At 55.2% G+C, this 20,431-nt stretch overlaps 2 protein-coding genes across 7 annotated transcripts in view; one reads left to right on the top strand and one right to left on the bottom strand.

Moving 5' to 3' along the window:
- The first annotated feature begins 242 nt into the window (after positions 1-242).
- ARFGAP2 (ADP ribosylation factor GTPase activating protein 2) lies at positions 243-10,688 on the top strand. 3 transcript variants are annotated; one of them, XM_032844659.1, is made up of 16 exons: positions 243-460; positions 631-749; positions 1,324-1,396; positions 1,916-2,047; positions 2,134-2,214; positions 3,047-3,128; positions 3,379-3,435; positions 4,523-4,575; positions 5,032-5,168; positions 5,266-5,397; positions 7,072-7,200; positions 7,280-7,414; positions 8,388-8,514; positions 8,653-8,769; positions 8,889-9,007; positions 9,461-10,688. In XM_032844659.1, the coding sequence occupies exons 1-15, from the start codon at positions 389-391 to the stop codon at positions 8,991-8,993; spliced, it is 1,551 nt and encodes a 516-aa protein (XP_032700550.1). In that variant the 5' UTR covers positions 243-388; the 3' UTR covers positions 8,994-9,007; positions 9,461-10,688. The 3 variants fall into 3 exon arrangements, with proteins under 3 accessions (XP_032700550.1, XP_032700549.1, XP_032700551.1); XM_032844658.1 differs by having other exon boundaries at positions 253-460; positions 8,676-8,769; XM_032844660.1 differs by lacking the exons at positions 243-460; positions 1,324-1,396 and having other exon boundaries at positions 637-749; positions 8,676-8,769.
- A 46-nt stretch (positions 10,689-10,734) lies between these two features.
- The window catches only part of CUNH11orf49 (chromosome unknown C11orf49 homolog), a 189,378-nt gene continuing 179,681 nt past the window's right edge, over positions 10,735-20,431 (bottom strand). For 2 of the 4 annotated variants that reach the window (XM_032844664.1, XM_032844665.1), the window contains 5 exons: positions 18,273-18,358; positions 16,495-16,690; positions 15,739-15,848; positions 13,172-13,235; positions 12,727-12,901 (listed from right to left, as the gene is read on the bottom strand). In XM_032844664.1, coding sequence (XP_032700555.1) covers positions 12,727-12,901; positions 13,172-13,235; positions 15,739-15,848; positions 16,495-16,690; positions 18,273-18,358 — 631 coding nt within the window. Of the gene's footprint in view, positions 10,909-12,156; positions 12,902-13,171; positions 13,236-15,738; positions 15,849-16,494; positions 16,691-18,272; positions 18,359-20,431 lie in introns of those variants that run through there. The other 2 variants (XM_032844663.1, XM_032844661.1) reach the window with 2 other exon arrangements.

Here is a 20,431-nt window from a genome sequence, read left to right as displayed (position 1 = left end):
ACTGGCCCCAGCCGTGGCCCCTGGCCACCTGCCCCCAGCCTCGCAGCCTTCGCCTTCTGGGAGGTCGCGCCACCTGCCGGGGGTGGCAGGGCGTCTGGTGGCGGGCGCGCGAGGTTTGGGTCCGCCGGCGAGCCGTCGCTCCGCCCTGGCTGCGGATTGGCCCCGGCGTGGCGTGGCGCGGCGTGGGTCCCGCGACCATTGTAGAGTCGGCGGCGACCGCCGGCTCCGCTCCAGTTCCGCCGCTGCTCATTGGTCCAGATCTGGACAGATCGCCCCACCCCCGGCTGGCGAGGGTGCTGTGGGCGCCCCCTCGGTGCCCCGCCTTCCCGCTGAGGATTGGCCCGCGACAGCACCCGTCGGTCGCGGTGGTGTCTGGGAAGGAGAGAAAATGGCGGCGGAACCGAGCAAGACAGAAATCCAGACTCTTTTCAAGCGGCTTCGCGGAATTCCGACCAACAAGGTGCGCAAGCGGGAGGCACGTGGGGTCCGGCGCTAGCAGAGAGGGATTCTCCTGTCTCCCCTGGGGCTTGAGGGAGGGAGAGGGGCGGACGTGGGCTGTTTACCTGGCGTGTCTGCGTCCGGCCTCGACTCGGAGCCCCTAACCATTGGCTCATCGCTTCGTCCACCCAGGCCTGCTTCGACTGTGGCGCCAAGAATCCGAGTTGGGCCAGCATCACGTATGGTGTTTTCTTGTGCATTGACTGTTCTGGGGTGCACCGCTCCCTGGGCGTCCATCTCAGCTTCATCAGGTGGGGTCTTCTTGCGGCTGCTGTGCTTACCTGGCCGGCCAGGGCTGTGGGCTTAGTAAGGGAGAGTCGCTGCCTCGATTGGACCGCTTGGCCAGGGAGGGGTCCAGTGGCTGCCCACGGGAAGGAGCCGTCCGGGTGGGCCCCTTGCCACATAGGCGGCTTGTGTCCGCGTATAGGTTAAAATTTCCTTCTTTCCTGTTGGTTAAACTTGACACTCCCGAGTATTAGTTTCAGGGAAAAGTTAGCTGCATTGATCTTGTTGCTGATTAGTTTGGTCGAGTATGTCTGGAGCAAGACCATGAACTATGAACGTCCTTAAGGGGAAAGCCAAATCCAAGCTTGAGCGCTTGACAATTCGATCTCCTTTCGGATCTGGACGATAATTACTACTCTTTTGACTAGATAATTGAAGAGCAAACCTTTCATGAACCAGGTAAAGTGGAGGAAATAGGATGGTGGCTGATTAATGTTTCCTGGGCGCCTACTGCAGCCCGAGGCCAGATGACAGGTATGTGTCTGCCAGGAAGCGTCTCCTGGTATCTCCTGGTGGGTGACATGCAGCCCTTGCACACAGGTCCACAGAGTTGGATTCCAACTGGAACTGGTTCCAGCTGAGGTGTATGCAGGTCGGCGGAAATGCCAATGCGGTAAAGCTCCTTCTTACCATCCTCCCCACCCCCATTCTTCTGCTTGGGTTCTAACTTTACAGGGTCTTCCTAGGAGGCCCTGTCATTATCTCTTTTCAGAGGATTTTCTGGTTTGTAGCAACACTGTACACTATTCTCTAAACCTGGAAATTGGTTTTTCTCAACTGGGCTTCGGATTCAAACTAAACTGGACAGATGTTCTTGGGGAGAGGCTAAATGAGTAGTTGGGGCCTCCACAGTCATCCAGATCTCGTGAGCCTGGATGAAGGATGGGCACGGTGGGGATGGCATGCTGTCTGCAGGCAGGGCTGAGTGAGGGCTGAGGTGCAGTCAGTTCTCAGAGAATGGGAGGCAGTTTTTTCACAGGCATTGCTGGGGATCTTAGCCTCTGTGAAGAACTGCTGGTGTCAGTAGGGTGTATTTTATCATATGTAAATATTAACCCACTGTTACAAGGGGTGCCTCTTTTGCTCTGGGGAATCACCTGTAGCATGTTCTCCTCTCTTCCTTGCTCTCCAGACAGCTTTCTTCCGCCAACATGGATGTACAGCCAGTGACGCCAACACCAAATATAATAGCCGAGCTGCCCAGATGTACCGGGAAAAGATCCGGCAGCTGGGGAGTGCAGCCCTGGCGAGGCATGGCACTGATGTAAGTGCCTGTTCCCTGGGGCGAGGGTAGTGGGGTGATGGGGATATTCAGGGCCCTGTGTTTCAAGGCTGTCCTCTTCTTTCTAGCTTTGGATAGACAATATGAATAGCGCTGCCAGTCACTCCCCAGAGAAGAAGGACTCTGATTTCTTCACGGAACACTCTCAAGTGAGTGTCCACAAGGAATATTTCACATGGTTGTTGCTGGCAGGTGGCTTACTTACCAGGCCAAGGCCTTCTGTGATCATGTGGCATGGAGTCCACTCACCTTGGTATGAGACCTCAGCAGGAAGTGTCTGCGGCCCACTGCTGGGTAGACCCAGACGTTTCCTCCTCCTATGAGTAGGTGTGCACTGTGCCCATCCTTAGGAATGGACGCCTATAAACTGGGATAGTAGGAAGAGAAGCTTTTTGAAAGCTCAGGAGGTGTCAGGAGCTCCAGACAACTTTTCCTGGGTTCTTCCCCCATAAGGAAGATACTGTGGTTGGGGACAATGAAAGGATTCCCCAGCAGCCCACCTGTGGCAGGAGGTTTCCTGTCTACTGGCACTGGGTGCTGAATTCAGATTCTTAGTTTGAATTCCTGCTCCTCTCCTTAGCATTTCTAGGATGGTGGCTAAGTCATTTAACCCCAAAACCTGCGAATCTAAAAGAGCTCTATCTACTGCCTAGGGTTTGTCCTGATCATTAAGTGTATTTATATGTGAAAGGCTTTTAGACGTGTGCTTGGCAGGTGGTAAGTGCCTAATAGTTGTTAGTTGTGAAATTAGGGCAGTGAGCTCTGGCTCTAAGTGAGTCCTGGAGGCTGGAGATAGCTGTGAATTTCTGGTTTCTTTCTTCCATTGGCAGTAGCAGCTATGCTTTTACTCACTGGCTTCCAGTCTTCTTTTCGTATGGGCTTGAGGAAAGCCTCATCCCCACAAGGTACCTATGGGTTCTTGGCACTCCTTGCCAGGAGGAGTGGCTCATTCAAGCTTCTGTGATCTGGCTTGTTTTTCAGCCCCCTGCCTGGAAAGTACCAGCCCCAGACCCAGCAGAGACGCAGCAGCTAGCCCCTTCTGCAGAGATCAGTAGCCTGGCACGTGAGTTCAGTCCAGATTTCAACCAGGTGCCCTGGTGTTGGCAGAGGACTTGGGCCTAGGAGGGGGACATCGGACCAAGAGGATTGGAATGTGTATGTGGGGGTTCCTGTGTTTCTCAGTAGGTTAAGATTCTTTTCAGTCTCTTGGAGGACGTAGGGGGCATTCCCTACTCATCCCCGTCACCTCCTGTAAGGGGAAGTCACCGCAAGCTTTGTGCCTTAACACCTAACTCCCACCATTGCATCCACAGAGCCGGAACATGGCCCCAACATGGACCTGCTTGGCACCTCACCCAAAGTCTCTCTGGGTCAGTATGCCACCTGGCAGGTGCGGGGTGACTGGGAGAGGGTGGGCCTCCAGGACTCTTTTCAGGTTTGCTCTTGCCTGGTCGTGTGGACTGAGGTCATGAGATTGAGCATCTTATCTCTCTGGAGTGAGGACTGGGATTGGGTTTGTGGTTGCAGCATTAGCTACAAGGACTTTGAATTGATAAAGTGGGTAGCTGGTGGACAAGGCCTGGGGTCTGCCTCCGAATGTGGAGCTGGTTCTAGCCAAAGTGTGGGGAGGCCAGTATGAGACTGGACACCTAACCCTGGAGTCTGAGGGCAGATTGGCCTGTCTGGTCCGTTTCGTGGGACGGGCAGGCAGCTCTCACACCTGGAGGCAACACTGTCCTTTCTCAGCCTGTTTCTGGCATTTTGGTTCTTTTTTTACTTTCCTTAGTGTTCTTTAGTTTTGGCTCAGCATTAGAACAGTGTTTGCTGACCTTGGTGGTTCTGTTGATCCTTGGGGGTTGGGGCAGGAGGCTAGCAAATGACTAAAACTGAGCCCATGCGAAGGCTGGCATGGTTTGGTCTGAAGTGAGGCTCTTAAGGGGCCTCGGCGGATGACTTTGGCCTCTGGGCTCAGGAGCCGTATGGAGGCTCTGGGGTGGACCCCTTGTTCGTCATAAGTCTTTCTCTCTAGAGTCCACGTGTCTGTCACCTAAAGGGGTCCTTCCTGCCAGAGGTAACCAACAGCTGCTTGGGGAGCCCAGCCCCTTGCATGTCAGCTCCCTGCCGTAGGAGCTGAAGCTGGTATTTAACCAGCCTGCCTGACCCTGCCTTAGTAGTCTTCGTGTTGGTTCAGGGACTGTGACAGTGTCTGGTGCTTTGGGTCTAGGTTCTTATCTCAGTCTGCTGGGAGTCGGGAGCCTCGCCTAACCTTGTCTGTCTGTCCTTGGCTTGGACTCTGCCAATGCCATTGGTTGGGACTGGTGGGTGGCAGCCTTGCCTTCCTCTGCCCGAAGCAGTTCTTTGTAGAAGCTCTTGCCAAGAAGCTGCACAGCATGAACTGCGCCGCTGCCTCTGACCTCCCTTTGTCCTCACTCATGCCCCATCTTCTTCCTCACACAGAACCGAGAACCTCCCTCATTGGCAAGAAGAAGCCAGCAGGAGCTAAGAAAGGGGTAGGTGGAGAGAGGCAGCGTGATGGTGGTTAGGAGTGCTAGATAGCCTGGATGCACCCCTGACCCTGCCGCTTATTGGCTGTGTGACTTTGGCAGAGGTACTTTTCTGAACCCTGACTACGAGAGGGCTGTCCAGATGCTTCTCTTTAAGGGGGCCCAGGGAAGAGTCAGTGCGATTGTGCGCATCAGGGGCCTGGCACAGACCGGTCCTGGTCAGCATTACCTGCTGTTCGCAGGCCCTGAGGCCTCTGCTGTGCACGGGGAGAGCCACCTTGTGCCCAACTCCAGCAGAGCCACTGTTCTCCTTCTTGAGCATGCTGGCTGGGCTCCCTGTTTTTTTACCCTAATTGTTAAGAAGGAATGCTTCCTTTGGTGGTATGGCTAGAGGACCCATGCTTGGGAGGGAGCAGAAGAGTTGTGGTTGTTGGCAAGGCCTCCATCCCATCATTCTCCCAGCTGGGTGCCAAGAAAGGCCTGGGGGCCCAGAAGGTGAGCAGCCAGAGCTTCAGTGAGATCGAGCGGCAGGCCCAGGTGGCGGAGAAGCTCCGTGAGCAGCAGGCGGCTGATGCCAAGAAGCAGGCCGAGGAGTCCATGTGAGCGCTCCCCGAGTGGCCCCAGCTCATGGGGATTGGTTGGGTGGTGGGACGGTCAGGATATGAGCTGGCCTCTGACACGTTTATTCCTTCCAAGGGTTGCCTCTATGCGCCTGGCCTACCAGGAGCTCCAAATTGACCGTAAGAAGGAGGAGAAGAAGCTACAGAATCTGGAAGGGAAGAAGCGAGAACAGGCAGAGAGGTTGGGCATGGGCTTGGTGTCCCGCAGGTGAGGCTTAGCTCTGGGGTGTGGCAGGGAAATGTCACGGTTCTCCTGGGAGCCACTGCGAATTCTTCCCAGCAGGCTCAGTCTTCCCCCGAGGCTGAACAGATAGATGGCTTTGCTGATTGTCTTCAAGTGCCTAGTATAGTGCTTGTCACCGAGTAGGTCTGTGCTCATTGTGTTTGCCAAATGAAAGAAATAGGATTGGGTGCTTTTTCGATATTCCCAAGAGGATAGGGTGATGTTGCTTAATGGGGTACTGACAGCACTTTGGTGGGATGTTTCCTTATTTTTTAAGAGTTTTTAAGACTTTATTTTTTAAGACTTCCCTGAGAATTGCAAGGCTCTTAGCATCCCTAATCCTTGTCCACTAAACACCCTTGCCGCCAGGCACGGTAACGCCGAGGAATGCCCTAGACAAACGCTCTTTGCGTCAACAGTATCCTTCCTGTTTCAGGACCACTGGGCTTATGTTGCTGTGGTTTTCTTAAAAACAACAAAACAAGGACTGCAAACCAGTTCTCTTACCCATTTTGTTTGCTCTGCACTAAGAGCTTGCATCTAGAGATTTCAGTGGCGCTAGACTTTTGATCTCTCTTAAAAGCCAGAATGTTGGACAGCACCAGGCCCTGGGGCTGCTGTCCGGTCTCCCGGTGAAGAGGCAGCGTTGGGCGAGTGGTGCTAATTCTTGGTGCTTCGCTCTCCTCCTGTGTCTTCCTCCACAGAGGCATCTTAAGGATTAATTTCACTTAAACTTATTACAAAATATCTACAGTTTTCAGCTGGCGGAACCCTGAAGATGAATGTTGTACAGTGGGGTTTTAAGTAGGGTAGTCTGGATTTAAGTTAAAGATTCTATTGCATTGCAAAAAAAGAGACCTAAAGTCCTTTCTGGGCTTAAAATGTGATGTTTCCCTGATGAGCTGTGTGTTATACAAGCAGCACATGGAAGGAAATGGAGTTACTTAAATCCAGCTGGCACGTGCTCTGAAAAGGTTAAGCAGAAATAGCCAGCCTTATCTTCTTTCAGAGAAGTAGAGGATAAAGGCACAAAATACTGAATTTGGAATCAATAGTTCTGTGTTCAGCATCTAGTTTTGCCAGTTATGAGATGTGTGGGCTTTAGGCAAGTTGCTGAGCTGCTTGGAGTCCATTTTCTCACCTGTAGAAAGACATAGTAATACCTTCTGCACGGCGCTGCCGCACTTCAGTAAATCAGACCAATGGCGGAGCTCACAAGCCCACTCTCGCCAGGATTGCTGTCCAGTATTCTGTTTTTAAGTGAGATCGAAAGTCTAGAATTCGCCTTTGATTTCATTAGACTCCGTTTCCTGGTTCTGGGGCATTTGTGCATCTTTTCCATGTGGACCTGTCAATCTTGGTAAAGGACGTGGCCCATGGTGCAGCAAGTCTGTTGAGTTGTTTTTAAGGACTGAGAGCACTACTGTTTGGTGCACGTCATTAAAGTAAGAGGCAGACGAACAGTCCTTTGCCAGGGAAGGCCTGCTTTGAGAGAACAGCTGATGTGCAGACAGTGGAGGGTGTCCTTTGGCTGCGCGGGGCCCCGAGCGCTCCCTGCGGGGTCTGGCCCAGCCCGGGGCGCAGGCCTGGGGAGAGGACTCTCCGGTGGTGACACCGCTGCTCACAGCTGCTCTTGGGCGGCTCTGCTTGTCCCCACAGCTCCGTCTCTCACTCGGTGCTGTCTGAGATGCAGGTGATCGAGCAGGAAACGCCCGTGAGTGCAAAATCCTCCCGCTCGCAGCTCGACTTGTTTGATGATGTTGGTACTTTCGCCTCTGGACCCCCGAAGTAAGGCTGTTGTTGGGGTGCAGACTTGGCCACCATGTTCCTCATCAGGCTTTTCTAAGCCGCTCTTCTGTCTCACCAGGTACAAGGACAACCCCTTCTCCTTGGGGGAAAGTTTCAGTTCCCGGTGGGATACAGATGCTGCCTGGGGTATGGACCGGATGGAGGAGAAGGAGCCAGAAGTGACCATCTCAAGCATCCGGCCTATTTCAGAAAGGTGGAGTGGGCTAGGGCAGCACTGTCCGGCGGGATTTTCCTGGGACGGGAATGTTCTGTGAACCTGCTCTCTGCTGGGCGGCGGGGTGGGGGAGGCTCCTGAGCTCTTCACACGTGGCTGGTGCAGCTGAGGAGCTGGGTTTTTAATTTAATATTAGTAAGTTTAGCCACTTGTGGCTGGTGGCTGTCAGGTGGTGTGGGAATCAGGCTTTGGTTTGAGCTGTGCTTTGTCATCACAGAAGGCTTAGCAGCAGCTTTAGTTCAGGGTCTGTTTCTCTGATTTTACGCTTTAATCCTGACCACCCGGATTTATGGGTCTCTGGTCACCGTGTTATTTTTTTTTCTTTTTCTTTCTAAGCTTATTATAATCTGGGCAAGATTCAACTGATGAATGGCTTGCAAATCATTTGTAAAATAGGGACATAAGTAGTGACTTCACAGGGTTCCTGGAAGAATTAAATGTAACGAAACTTAAAAAGCACCTAGGCCAGGGTCTGTGCATGTTGGCGGGAGATGGGAGTGAGCAGACACTTACGTCCACACTAGGAGGCTTTTGAGGGTGAAAATGCCAGGAGAGTAGGTATAAACTCAGGCGGACAGAGTCATATGGTCACCCTAGTGTTAGGCCAGTCGTCATTTGGAGGAGACTGGCAGTAGTGATGTATTGACGTCCTAGACTTTGATGACGCTCTAGAAGTTTGGGGCAGAAGACTAGTTCCCTCTAAACTGCATGTCCGTGCGGCCTGGCAGAGGCACCATAAGCTCTCTTGTGCCCTGGCTTCGGTGTGGGAAAGAGAAGAGTCTCGTCCAGGAGAGAGGGTCCATGAGTCCCAGGGCCACAGCCAGATGGGGCCCCAGTGAGCAGCGCAGGAGGCCACTGGCACTGTTTGCAGTCTCTGTTAGTAATGGGATTAGTACGACTAGGCTCCGATGGTAATGGGAAGGATCAGAGGTATCCCACATCCGCCCCTCAGAGTCACAAACAGAAGGGAGGTGGAAAGCCGGAGCTCAGGCCTCGAGTCCAGCGAAGCGCGCCAGAAATTTGCAGGAGCCAAAGCCATCTCATCGGACATGTTCTTCGGGCGGGAGGTGGATGCTGAGGTAAGTGGAGTTGTCGGTCCTGAGCCTGGATGCAGCAGGTGGGGTGGGAGCTTGCTCCTTGCGGTTGCTTTGGGCTTCAGCACCGAGTGGTCTCATTGGATAAGGAGTTTTTGAGTCTTTGGCCAAAACATTCCCTAGGCCTTCCTCTTTCCTCACCACAGCACGAAGCCCGGTCTCGACTCCAGCAGCTCTCAGGAAGCAGTGCCATCAGCTCTTCTGACCTCTTTGGGGACGTGGATGGGACTCATGGAGCAGGTAGGGCTGCAGGGGTAAGGTGCACACCGGACCTGGCCTGTGAGCAGGACTGGAAGGGCCTGTGGGCTGGGAAGTGCTGCCCGCAGGGCTCTAAGCCCCCCTTTCCCTTGCTTTTACAGGTAGCGTATCGTTGGGCAATGTGCTCCCCACGGCGGACATTGCCCAGTTTAAGCAGGGTGTCAAGTCTGTGGCCGGGAAGATGGCCGTGCTGGCCAACGGTGTGATGAATTCTTTGCAGGTGAGGCTGGGGCTGTTTGGCCTGGGGCAGGAGGGTAAAGCAGTAGAGAGTCGTCCCGGGAGGTTGGCCTTCACCACTTCCAGACACTCCTGCTGGCCAGCTCCTGAGCCCGAAAAAGAGCTTTTTCTTTTCCTGGAGGGGGAACTGCTCTCCTTTGAGCTGGGTACCAGGCCCGGGCCGCTCCCCAAGAGGATGCCGTGCCTGCACTGACTTCTCCGGCCTTGTCACTTTCCCCTTCTTTCTCCTTCCTCCCCAGCTTCAAGATCAGGCAGGGCTTCCCCCTTGGGATCTGGCCACAGCCCCTTCCCTGAGTCACAGTAAAATATAAAACTATCTCTGCCATAATGAGATTGGAGCCCGATTCCCTGGGATACCCTAGTCCTGCCAGAGTGGTGGGGGATGCTGCTGCCAGCAAGGGGCTTGGACTTTGTTTTCTTCTTCCCCCATGTTCAGGATCGCTATGGTTCCTACTGATCCAGGCGCCACGGCTCAAGCGTATGGTGGCAATACAGCAAAACCCCCATGATTCCAAGGCCAGGGGTGCTTGCCTTGTGGAAGCTGGGGAGGAATTGTTACTTTATGTGTTGTGTGTGAGTTGGGTGGCTTTTGAGTATCTCGGGTGAGGGGGGATGGGCAGTTCCAGCCTTGACCTCTGCCTGTAGACTGAGCCCTGTATTCTCCTCCCCTCACACCCCTGGCCCATGTGCTAGACACTGTCCTTTGATCCTGCCCCCCACCCCCCCACCAAGCTGCTGCTCCCTTGTCTGGCCACACTGGGAGGGAGGGGAGGAGTTCCCTCAGGCGAGCTTCTGCTGGGTCCATCCCTTCCCCAAGTAGGGAAAGTGAGACGTATAAGGCTTTTTTGCCAGCTCTAGGATCCTTCCAGGTTGTCTGGGGTTTGGCCCCCCTCCTCTGGAACCCGTGGGCAGGTCTAGAAAGAGTTCTGCTGTGGACCAGCCCCCAGGGGAGGGAGGCTCTGGACTTGCTGCTCTTGCTGCTCCAGTGGACTCTTCTGCTGCCAGGAGATGGCAGGGGAGGGGAAGGACCTTCGTCTGGGCCTTATTAAGGGCTAGAAACTTTACCCAGTACCTAAAGGTTTCACTTGGGATCAGACTGGAGGCCCGAGTGGTCATCTCCTGTCTCACCACCCCTTTTTACAGTGATCACTTGAGGGATGCTTCTCCTGAGTGTCTTGGAGTCCTTCCATACCACCCGTTGTGGAGCACAGGCCCTTTTGTCCCTTCTTCCCCTGCTTGGTGGCCATGCTGGGTCTCATCTGCCCTGTGCCCTGCTCTGGATGCTGTGAGCGTAATGCTGGCCAAAGAAGCAGAGAACATGAGGGACAGAAACAGGCTTTTGGGGCTCAGCTTTCTTCTGTATCATCCTGGTCTTAAGGGGGGCCTAGACGGCACCCCCCCCAGTGAGAGCTTGAGGCACCGACAGAATTGCAGGCCTTGTCCCCTGGCCGTGCACTGTGTCATCCCTGGTGCCCTCTCCCCATGCTGTGCTGCCTGTTTGGGCCCACCCTTCCTGCTGGGGGATGGGGGATGGGCTCCTAAGCCACACAGACCATTCTTCCCTTGCCCCCTCCCGCAAACGGACTTGACTTTCTTTCTGGACTGTTTGTATTGAAACAGAGTGGTGTCAAATAAAGCCTTGGCAGGGCCCTGGGCCGCTCTTGGTCTGAGTGAAGTTGTGTCCTTTCTGGATCCCGCCTCCCTGCCCAGTGCAGGCCCCTGGCTCACTCTCTGGGCTCCCACCGACATGGGTAGGGCGATGGTGCTGAAGCTGAGGGCATGCTCTCCGGGGCCTCCAGCTTGTCTCTTCTCTGAAAACCAAAGGCCCCTGGCTCCTCGGCCCTGTGCTGCCGCGAGGTCCAGTGCAGCCTCGACCTCACCACCCTGTTGCACGCGGAGGAAAGAGCTGGTATTAGTTGGCCCTTTGACTCCTCCAGTGAGCCATACTGCTGTGGGCAGGCGAGCAGCCGAGCAGCCCCGCACCTCACCCCAACAGAGGCTTGACTGGGGTGTGTGTCTCAGGGGAGTTTAAAGACAAATGAAATCTATAACCTTAATGGAGCCCTTTTAAATCTAGGAAGAAAAGAATGTATGTGTGTGTAGAACTCCCTTGCTTGGTAATCTGTTCCCCCACTAGAGGCCCCTGGAATATATGTGCCACCTTAGGGGTCCTCAGGGTACAGGGGTAAACCATTCATCTGGGAGACAGGATTAGAAAAGAGAGGCCATGGGGCTTTAAGCCGTCGATTTCCAAAGTGCGGGTCTGGGCCTTCCAGCTCTGGAATCACCTGGAGTGTTGATAATCCAGATTTCTGTGCCTGCCCCCACTACCCCATGCCAGAACTTGGTCACTTGTGTCGTAAACCAGCTCCCCAGGTGATTCCGATGCCCACCAGGATCTCCATACCGCTGTCAGTCAGCCGGCAGCTGGAGATGATGGTGGGCCTGGAGAGTTTCCAGGGCTTGGGTCTTCAGTGGGACTGGAGCTTCCAGTCCTGGCCTGGCTCTGCAGGCCTTGGGGAGCAAGTTCCTGAAACTGTCGGCTGGGGGGGGGGGAGGTCTGATCTGGGCAGAGAGGAGACCAGGAAAATGTGTGTGCCCAGTGTGGTGACCCCCATCCTAGGAGGCAGCCTGTTCTGCTTGGGTCTCTGGGTGGCTTTTACGTTCTGGACGACCCCTGGCCCATTCAAGGAAGTTGAAGACCACCTGTCTTAACCTTCCTCGTCTTGGCTGGAAGCTTGTCTTCCTCAGGCCTGTCATTCACAGCTGCATCCCCATTGTCCCAACCCTGAGCGGGGGCTTAGCAAACATTTTAATGAAACTCTGGCTAGAAGACTCCGCAGTGCTAACTGTAGGAGGCCAGGGTCTTTAGAGTTATGGGAGCCTGGCCTTGAACCCCCTGAACTTGTTTTCTGAAGGCCCATTCCAGCTGAGAGCACCTTTGAAAGGTTGCTGGCCTGTGCAGGAGGGGAGTCCCTCTTGGCTCATTATCTGATGCTGGTGTCCAGGCTTGAGTGGCCCCCCGGCCCCCACCTCCCAGTCCTGCCAGAAAAGCCGGGACTCAGCACCGAAAGTGCAAACTCGCCCCTTCCCTTCACCCCCTCCACAGTCTAGCGGCTTCAGATTCACCACTTACCAGATACAAGGGACTTTATTCATTTAACATGTTGAACTGTTAGACACAGAGGGGACTCGGAGCAGTTTTTGGAAGTGGACGTCTTCTTGCCAACCCTTCATCCTATCATGCCGGGGGCTCCTCCTCCAGCAGAAGGCCACCATGTGTATGTCCACCCTACACTTGCACCACAGGTGTCGCCCTTGGCCATACGAGGCCCTGCACGGTTATTCATGGTCTCCCCTGCCTAATGTTGCTGTGAGAAGAGCACCCTCACGTGGCGGGGACTGTCAGCAACCGTCACCTTCCTGATGGCGTCCGCTCAGTCTGCTGTCAGCTTGGGTCGTGACTAAAGTGCAGAGGCTGACAGGGCCAAGGAGAGTAGACTGTTACTTTTCAGGGTCACTGCTTGACTTGGCTGATGATAGCGGAACCCCTCTGGCCGGTCTCTGGGCTTGGGCTGTTGTTCAGGCTTTTCGCCAGCAGAGGGCAGCATGGCATGGGAGTGGGGGAGGAGGTTGGGTGGGAGTCCCAAGGGCTGGGTGGGAGCTGGAAACGGGTGCCGTGGATAGGACCCTTCAGACGCCTCAAGTCTCAGACTCGTCCGTCTCTTCAGTGGAGCCATCGCTCTCTGCTTCCACCTTGCGGGCGTGATGGAGGGGTCTCCAGGGAGAGCCAACCCGGGGAGGGGTCCGGGAAGGCAGGCAGCCGGCCTCTGGGTTGGCAGTGGCCGAGTTGACCAGGCCTGGGATCTGGGCCAGCCTGAAGGAGGGAAGAAGCCCAGAGGGCAGCTGGGGGCCTCCTGTCTAAAGATCTGGACCTCCACGGTCGCTCTTGCATTTGGATGAAACCATGGGCTATATTCCCAAAGGACTCAGAGAGGCTACCTCAGGCCTCTGCTGGAGCCCAGACCCCTGACTGACGGGCGTGTTGCACACATTTCGCTGTGCGACCCAGAACAAGGCATGGCCATGTCCAAGGGACAGATGGCCTCCCCCACAAGGGGGCAGCACTTCCCCACTTGACACTTACAGCCGTTCCAGTTCCTCATCCATGGCTGGGTCGTGCATCAGGTCCCCTTTGTCAGGCAAAGCTCCTGCGAAATAATTGGGGGGCACAGAAGTAATCTGAGTGTCTTTCAGGGAGGCTCAGGTCAGACAGTTCCCGGCAGGGGCCCCTCACCTTCAGGTCAACCTGCCTTTCTGACTCTGGGAGGGCTCATCTAAAAGATCTGAGAAGTGCTCTTTCTAAATTTTTTTAAAAAATTTGAGTACAGTGGACATGGAATGTCTAGTAGTTTCTGGGGTTCACCATCTCCGTTCGGTATGCTGAGCTCACCACAAGGGCAGCTACCATCTGTCACCACACAACGTCATTACAATGTCATTGACGATAATCTCTCTGCTGTACCTTTTATTCCCATGACTTGTTCAAGGGAAAGAGCTCTTAAGAGAAGTTTTAAGAGAACTGTTATGGGGGCAGGAAGTTGTGGCTACTGCTAGATAAATTTAGTCAACCCACGCCTACCCTCTTCAGGTTGGGGCAGGAACCACAGCTATGAGACGTCCCCACACCTCAAGGTCACTGCACACACAGGGCTGTCCCCTTCCAGGACTGGGTGGTGGGTTGTAGGCTGGTGCGGGCGGCTCAGTTCCTTCCTTGAGGCCCCAGGTACTGGGGGCCAGAGACCTAGAGTATGTCCAGCTAATCACCCAAATCAGAAATCAGCCAGTTTTGTGTCCCCCCAGATCAGAAGGAGCCCACTTCAGAGACAGTATGGTCAAAAATGCTGCCTCAGCTCCTCAGAGACTCTGAGCAGCGAGAAGAGCAGGCTGGGTCAGAACCGGACCGAACTCTTCTGTGTGGCCAGGAGCCGCCAGGCCGGGAGCGGCCCCTGTCTGCCCGGCCACGACTCCCTCTGAGCCGGTTTTCTCAGCTACAGACTAAAGGGAAAAGGCGAGAGGGGGCGGTCTGGATTCTGGCTGGAGCTGTTAACAGCGGAGGGCAGGTGGAGCTGAGGTCCGCAGGTGGTTGAGGGAGAAGCTCTTGGGCGGTCAGAGTGTCGCTCTGGCAACTAGCAGTGCTGGTCTCTAGAAAGCCTCAATCTTAAACTTACCTATGTGGCTTTAGTTCAAGTCCCTGCTTTTCCAAAGCTTTTTCAGATGATGCCTTCTGGCCCGCTTTTGCTGTTCGTGGTTTTCAAACTACGTTCCCCGAGCCGCCTCATTTTGTGTGTGTGCGCGTGTGTGTGTGTGAGTGCCTTGAGGACTAAGGGAACAGGGCAACCCCTCTCCACAGCTGGCTGTGCCCCGAGTATCTCCAGATCGCTTTCCTCACACTGGAGATGCGGGGAGGGCAGATGCCCCATCTCCCACTCGACCCAGCAGCAGGAAAAGTGGTTGACGGAGTGATCGCCCTTTTTAAAACCCTAGAAAAAGTGAGGGCACGAGGTTGTCCAGGCTTGATCATGTACTAGTTGCTTTTCCTTTTCCTTCCTGTGGGCTGACTGGTAGAAGGGAAGGGAGGGGGCTGAGTTACCCCACTGTGAAAGGAAACGTAAGCAAGTCCCACCTGTTGCTCCCTCACTCCTGATTTCTGACTCCTGTTGGCCTTTCTACTCTGGTCCAGTCAGCGCCCTGGGCCACCAGCATCACTTAGTTGAGGGGTCCCTAGAACTGTGCACACCCAGAGCATCAATTCAGCAAAAGGAGGCTGCTAGGCAGCCTTGTGCCTCAGTGGGCCTCAGTCAGTCCTGCTGGGGCTTGCACTCCTGCGTGCATCCCCAGCAGGCTTTGTATCAGGAAAGACCTAAAGCAACTTGGCCTACTGCGGTTAGCATTTAAAGAATGTTAAGTTTCCTTCCCTTGACCCCCTTCTCTCAACTGGCAGAAGGAAGGGGAAGGCTATGTGTTCTTTGGGACTCCGGAAACGGGCCTCAGGCACACCTGGATACCTCTGGAAGAGGAAGACAAATAACCCTTCCCGCTCTGCAGGGGGCTCTTCCCATGGGGCAGCAGCAGGTGTGAGAGGGAGAAGAGCAGGGTGGGTGGAGAAGGCCGACCGACCAGTAGGAAGAAACGACAGACAGGAAAAACTGGGCCAGCTCAGGCCTCTCCCCCTATTTTTTGCTCCTTTTCAGATTAATCATTTTTTTCCCCAGCTGGGAAAAAAAGGCCGCCTCAGACACACCTTTGCCCTGCTTACAAATGGGATTCAGGTTTCTTTGATATATAATCTCCAAAGCCACTGAGTAAATAGCCCTGTGTCTGCCCAACCTGCAGGCCACTCCCCAGAGCAGAGCTGGGGACTCTACGGGGAGGGGCTGGGCACACCCCTGCCACCGAGAGGCTGCTTCATGTTGGGGCAGGGACTTGGGTGGGGAAGGCTGTCCCTTCCCGCTGGAGTGTGAGAGGCCTAAGAGGGCACGTCTCTGTTGTGCACGTTCTGGCTCCCCAGGCCTCCGAGGCTGACCTGAGAAGTCAGGGCGGAGATGGTGATGCCCCCCTCCTGCACGGACCATGTCTGCCAATAGCAGCCAGCTCCCACGTGGCTTAGGGTGCGAGGAGAGGGGAGGCCAGCGGCGGCTGGCTCTGGCTTACCTAGGGTTTGATTGATTCCATGATGCTTTGAAAGAGCCACAAGGAATCCGTAGAAGGTCAGTCTCTGAACGTTGCTTAGTACCTCTTTGACAAGCGCTGGGGGTGGACAGCTGGAATGGAGAATGCAGAGGCTAGCTTCAAAGACCAGCAAGTCCAACTGCCGTCTTTTTATCCAGCCCTTCAGGCTTAGGAGTGTGCCCAAAGCCAGGACTGAGGGACCCTGTCCGCTCTGGGGGCCCTAAACCCCTGGGGGAGCGTGGCAGATGTCCAGAAGTAAGGCCTTGACTGGCGAGAGAAAGGGCTGGTGTGCTCCTGAGCCGGTGCTTTCAGACGGGGTGTGGGAGGAAGGGAATGGCGAAAAGGCAGTGAGAGGCCGCCTCTTCTTGGAGGAGGCCCAAACTTGCTCCGTCTCTAAGGAGACCTTGTGCCGCAGAGAGCAGTGTCACCCTCCCTTTCTGTCCAGGGAAGGCTTTGTACGGTGAATGTTTTCCCTTTCTCTCTAAAAAGTCAGGGCCAGTGTCTCTCCTGGCAAGGAGAAGGGGGTCTGGTCATCTATAGCTTGTCTCACCGTGTGGAAGGACCCTCCCCGAGGGAGCCCCCCGGGAAGCCGTTTCCCCAGCCACAGCCTGGTCTGGGGCAGATGGCACTGTGCCACCATCCAGGGCCCTGGCAGCCGGGGACCAGTCGGAACATCTGTTCTAGAGCCCGCAGCCCAGTCCCTGGGGCTGCGGTGGGGCCCCCACGCCCATCTCTCACCTGTACTTGTGCCGGTCGCACAAGTTCTCCAGGCACTGGGAGAACAGCGAGGCCTCCACTCCCTCCAGCAGGCTCGCCTCACCCAAAGGGGGCCGCTGACGGTGCTGCCCGCTGGATGACGTCGGCACAATCACCGTATTGGGGTTCTTGCCCGCCAGCAGGTCCTGATAGATGGTGGCCACGCTCTCCAGGAATTCTGCGTACCGTGATGGGGGAGGGGCACAGGTCAGGCAAGGATGACCCACGGGGTCCCTTCGCTGCGTCCTCCTGTCCTCCCTTCTCTTCCTCATGTACCACCAGCCTCAGCGCTTCGTGCCTGGTGGCGTGGGAGCAAGAGTCCTCCACCTCCTGGGACCAGCGCCCTTAGGAGCGGTGACACCACTGTGTGTTTCTGGCCCAGCGTCCCCTCCTTGGGGCAAGCTGCTCCTAGACCAGGTAGATGCCCTCTTCCCTACCTTCCAAGCACCCTGTACTCCTTCGTATTTGGGGTATTTGCTCTGCCTTCTTGCTGCAGCGGAAGATCCTTGAACAAAGGCAGGGGTTGTGCTTTGTCCCCTTTGTGCCCTAGTATCTAGCACAGTGCTGGGCACACATGAAGTGCTGGAAATATCTTTTAGAGGGTGGACGTGTGCACACTCGCTCCATCTCGCTGTGAGGCCACCTGCCTCTCTGCCCCAAGAAGGCGTGGGGGAAGGCCAGCCTGGAAGAGAAAGCCTCAAGCTGCTAACTCACTAAGCATTTGAAAGGCAGGTGGGGAAGATTCTCCCAGACAGGGCTGCTCCTTCTCCAGGGTCCAGGAGCTCCCGAGTGCTGGGAAAATCGGTGCTGCAGCTGCTAAGAGCAGGCGGCAAGACCCCAGGCTCCAGCCCCTGCCGGACCAGGCCCTTGGGCCACCATCAAGAAAACAGAATGTGGCGCCTGAGCGAGGCCAAGGCTGGCTGAGGCCACCAGCTGGCAGGGAGTCCAGGCTCCAAGGACAGCCTTCTGTTTACTGAAGAGCCCATTTTAAACAAGTCTGTTGACGGACACAGGCAGCAACCTCTGAACCCAGCATGGCGTGTGATGTTGCCGTGGGCGCCGTGGGAGCTGGTGTGCATTTGTATTTATTCCTCTGTTTCTGTGACACCTGATTCCAGAAGGGATGTGAGGACACAGCCGCTGTGTACGGGGAGCAGCACGGGCGGGGGAGACAGGGCTGGTGTCTGCTTATGTGCAGGTGGGGGAATGTGTGCTCACATGCAGGCGCCAGGGCCGAGGGAGAGCCCTTTGCTGGCGCCGAGCCGCTGGGAGCCCTGGCTGCGGAGGAAGCCCAACGTTCAGGCCTGGGCTCCCCCACTTACCAGCTCTGCGACTTCGGCCCCTCACCCCGAAGCGGGTCTCCGAGAGGACCTCTCTGCTAGGCTGTCCTAAGCACTAAGGCCAGGGCTATGCCGGGCACACAGGGAGTGTCTGACACACCGTGGACGTGGCGTGTGCTGTCAGCGCAGCGTGCGCGGTTCCCGTTACTGTCGTTGTCACTTAGGCCGCTTTGCCGCTGCCGGCTGGAAGCGCCATGCCTTTCGATGTCTCGAGAGGGCGGAGGGAGGCGCTGTGCAGACCGAATCCTGTGACCACCAGTGGGGACGAGACATCCTGTCCGTGACCCACGGTGAAGCACGCCACCGAAGGCAGTGGGGGGAGAAATGTGTGTGCCAGGCAGCAGATGGAAAGGACACCAGGGTAGGACAGGCAGACAGGGCCCTGACAGGAGCCCACATGGGGCCCTGGAAGGCTCTCACCTGAGTAGTAAAACTGGATCTGGAAGGCAAAAAGGAAATCTGAAAAAGACATCAGGCAGTCCATGGCGTCATCCATGAGCACAATCCTGAGGGGGAAAGAGGGAGAAAATGTGAGAGAATGTGTGTGGGGGTTTGGGGGGATGGGGAGGAAGTGGATGAGCTGTTTTCTGGGACTCCCGTCTTTTGGGGACAGCAAGACATTCGGAGAGGGATCCCAAAGGCCAGCTCCTCCCCATCACCTCACTTGTCCATCAGCGGGGCTCTGCCACCAAACTGCACCGACCACACGACCCAGGGCAGGCTCCCAGTTCCGTCTCTGTGGCACCAGCTAGTGGCTGGAGCACGAGGAGGGGGGGGGCAGCAAAGAGACGGTGCAGCTGCCATGCAGCCAAGATTTCTTTTCATATACTTAAGCAGTAAATCCTTTCATCCTGCAGCGAGGACCATTTAGTTCAGAATAAATACAGCTGAGCAGAAAGGCAAAAAGAACAGCCAGGAAGCTTAAAGAGGTCTTGGCAAGTGGCACCGAGATTTAAAAAGCTACCAAGGGCCCATACAACTTCAGGCACCTCTGTCCTGGGACAGGGATGGCAGACAAGGGAAGAGGGGACAGAGCTACTGGGCACTCTGCACTTGAGCGGGTCAGAGACACACCCCATCCTGTGACGCCGTGGCAGCCATGCAGCTCCTTGCTGTTTGCTCCCCCAAGCGGACCACCCTCTGGCTGTTCCTGTCCAGGCCCTCCCACCTCCTAGGAAGAAAACCATCCCATAACTAAATGATCAGACCAAGGCCATGTTCATACCCTGCTCTGGGCCGCATGCAAGAGGGCATAGGAAGGGAAGGAAATTAGCACTCGCTGGGCTCTATCCAGGTGCCAGGCAGGGCGCCAAACTTATCTCCTGAAGGGGAATGGGGCCCCCGATCTGTTTCTGGCTGGCCCTCCTGGCTTCATCTTCCCTGTTTTGCAAAGTTGTTTTATTCTGCTGTCTTCGTGTATTTTTTGAAATCTCCCTTCACTGCCTTGTGTCAGAGGATCCCCAAACTGGCACCTAGATCGGCTTCAGAGAGAGCCGGCCCTGCACGCCTCTGGGGGTTGGGGTGGTGGCAGAGAGGGGAGGACGTCAGGGGCCCCTGCAGCTGTGCGAGGCAGCTGGCCCTGCTTCCGGGGCTCCCCGAAGAAAGCGTTCCTCCATCTAGTCTTTAGTCATAGTAAAGACAACGATAGGAATAGGGGACCCGTACTGAGAACCTACTTCATGGCAGGCCTTGTGCGAGGTATTTAACTATATTAATTTCTATTCCACAACATTCCTATGAGGTAGGTCTTGTAATTATGTACATTTTACATGTGAAGGGACTAAGTCTCAGAGAAGTTGGCTTGGCGAGACCACATAGCTGGGGAGTTTGCTCTACTCCACAGGCCATGGTACTTTCCATTAGGTCACACTGCTTCTTTTATTTATTTATTATTTTTTTAGAAGATTTTTATTTATTTGAGAGAGAGCAAGTGCGTGCCTACAAGAGTGGGGAGGGGCAGAGGCAGAGGGAGAAGCAGACTCCCCAGTGAGCCGGGAGCTGTACTGGACATGGGGCTCCATCCCAGGACTCTGGGATCATGACCTGAGCCAAAGGCAGACACTTAACGACTGAGCCACCCAGGCGCCCCTCACACTGCCTCTTTTAAAATAAAGATATAGAATAGAAAAACTAACATTTTACTTCTTAATCTATGTGGCTAACTTATTTTCTTTCTTTCCACCTATATTTTAAGGCCTTAATATTTCTCACGTAGCTCTTGGGGAAGAAAAAAATCTGCCCAACTAGGAGAGTTGAACATTAAAATTCCCACTGGAAAAAATTCAAGGACGGAGGGCGGACAGAAGCAATGCTGCTGGTAGCCACCGGGGGGTGCCCTGGTCCCTCCATCAGTGGCTCCTGGGACCAAGTGCTGAGCCATAGTCCAGGTAGTTGCCCCCATTTCTCCTAACCTACGAGAACCCAGGCAGGCAGAAAGGAAAAGACAGAGAGAGAGAGAGGGCACAAAGCCCAGATTCTGATATCTGGATGGGGAGGGAGAGGCGACTGAGGGCAGAGATAAGGCAGGTAGGGCAGGCTGCGGTTAGCAAAGACATCCAAACTACAGAGGAGGAGCAAGC

The sequence above is a fragment of the Lontra canadensis genome, unplaced genomic scaffold (assembly GCF_010015895.1).
Source record: "Lontra canadensis isolate GAN:19392208 unplaced genomic scaffold, GSC_riverotter_1.0 scaffold154, whole genome shotgun sequence".
NCBI lineage: Eukaryota > Metazoa > Chordata > Mammalia > Carnivora > Mustelidae > Lontra > Lontra canadensis.
This window is presented reverse-complemented; position numbering and strand designations above follow the sequence as displayed.

Excerpts from the sequence above, each read along its gene's own strand:
- ARFGAP2 (XM_032844658.1), top strand. The coding sequence starts at position 389 with ATGGCGGCGGAACCGAGCAAGACAGAAATCCAGACTCTTTTCAAGCGG. Across the intron at positions 4,576-5,031 it reads CAGCAGGAGCTAAGAAAGGG|CTGGGTGCCAAGAAAGGCCT; the intron begins GTAGGTGGAGAG and ends TCATTCTCCCAG. Across the intron at positions 8,770-8,888 it reads GGATGGGACTCATGGAGCAG|GTAGCGTATCGTTGGGCAAT; the intron begins GTAGGGCTGCAG and ends TTGCTTTTACAG.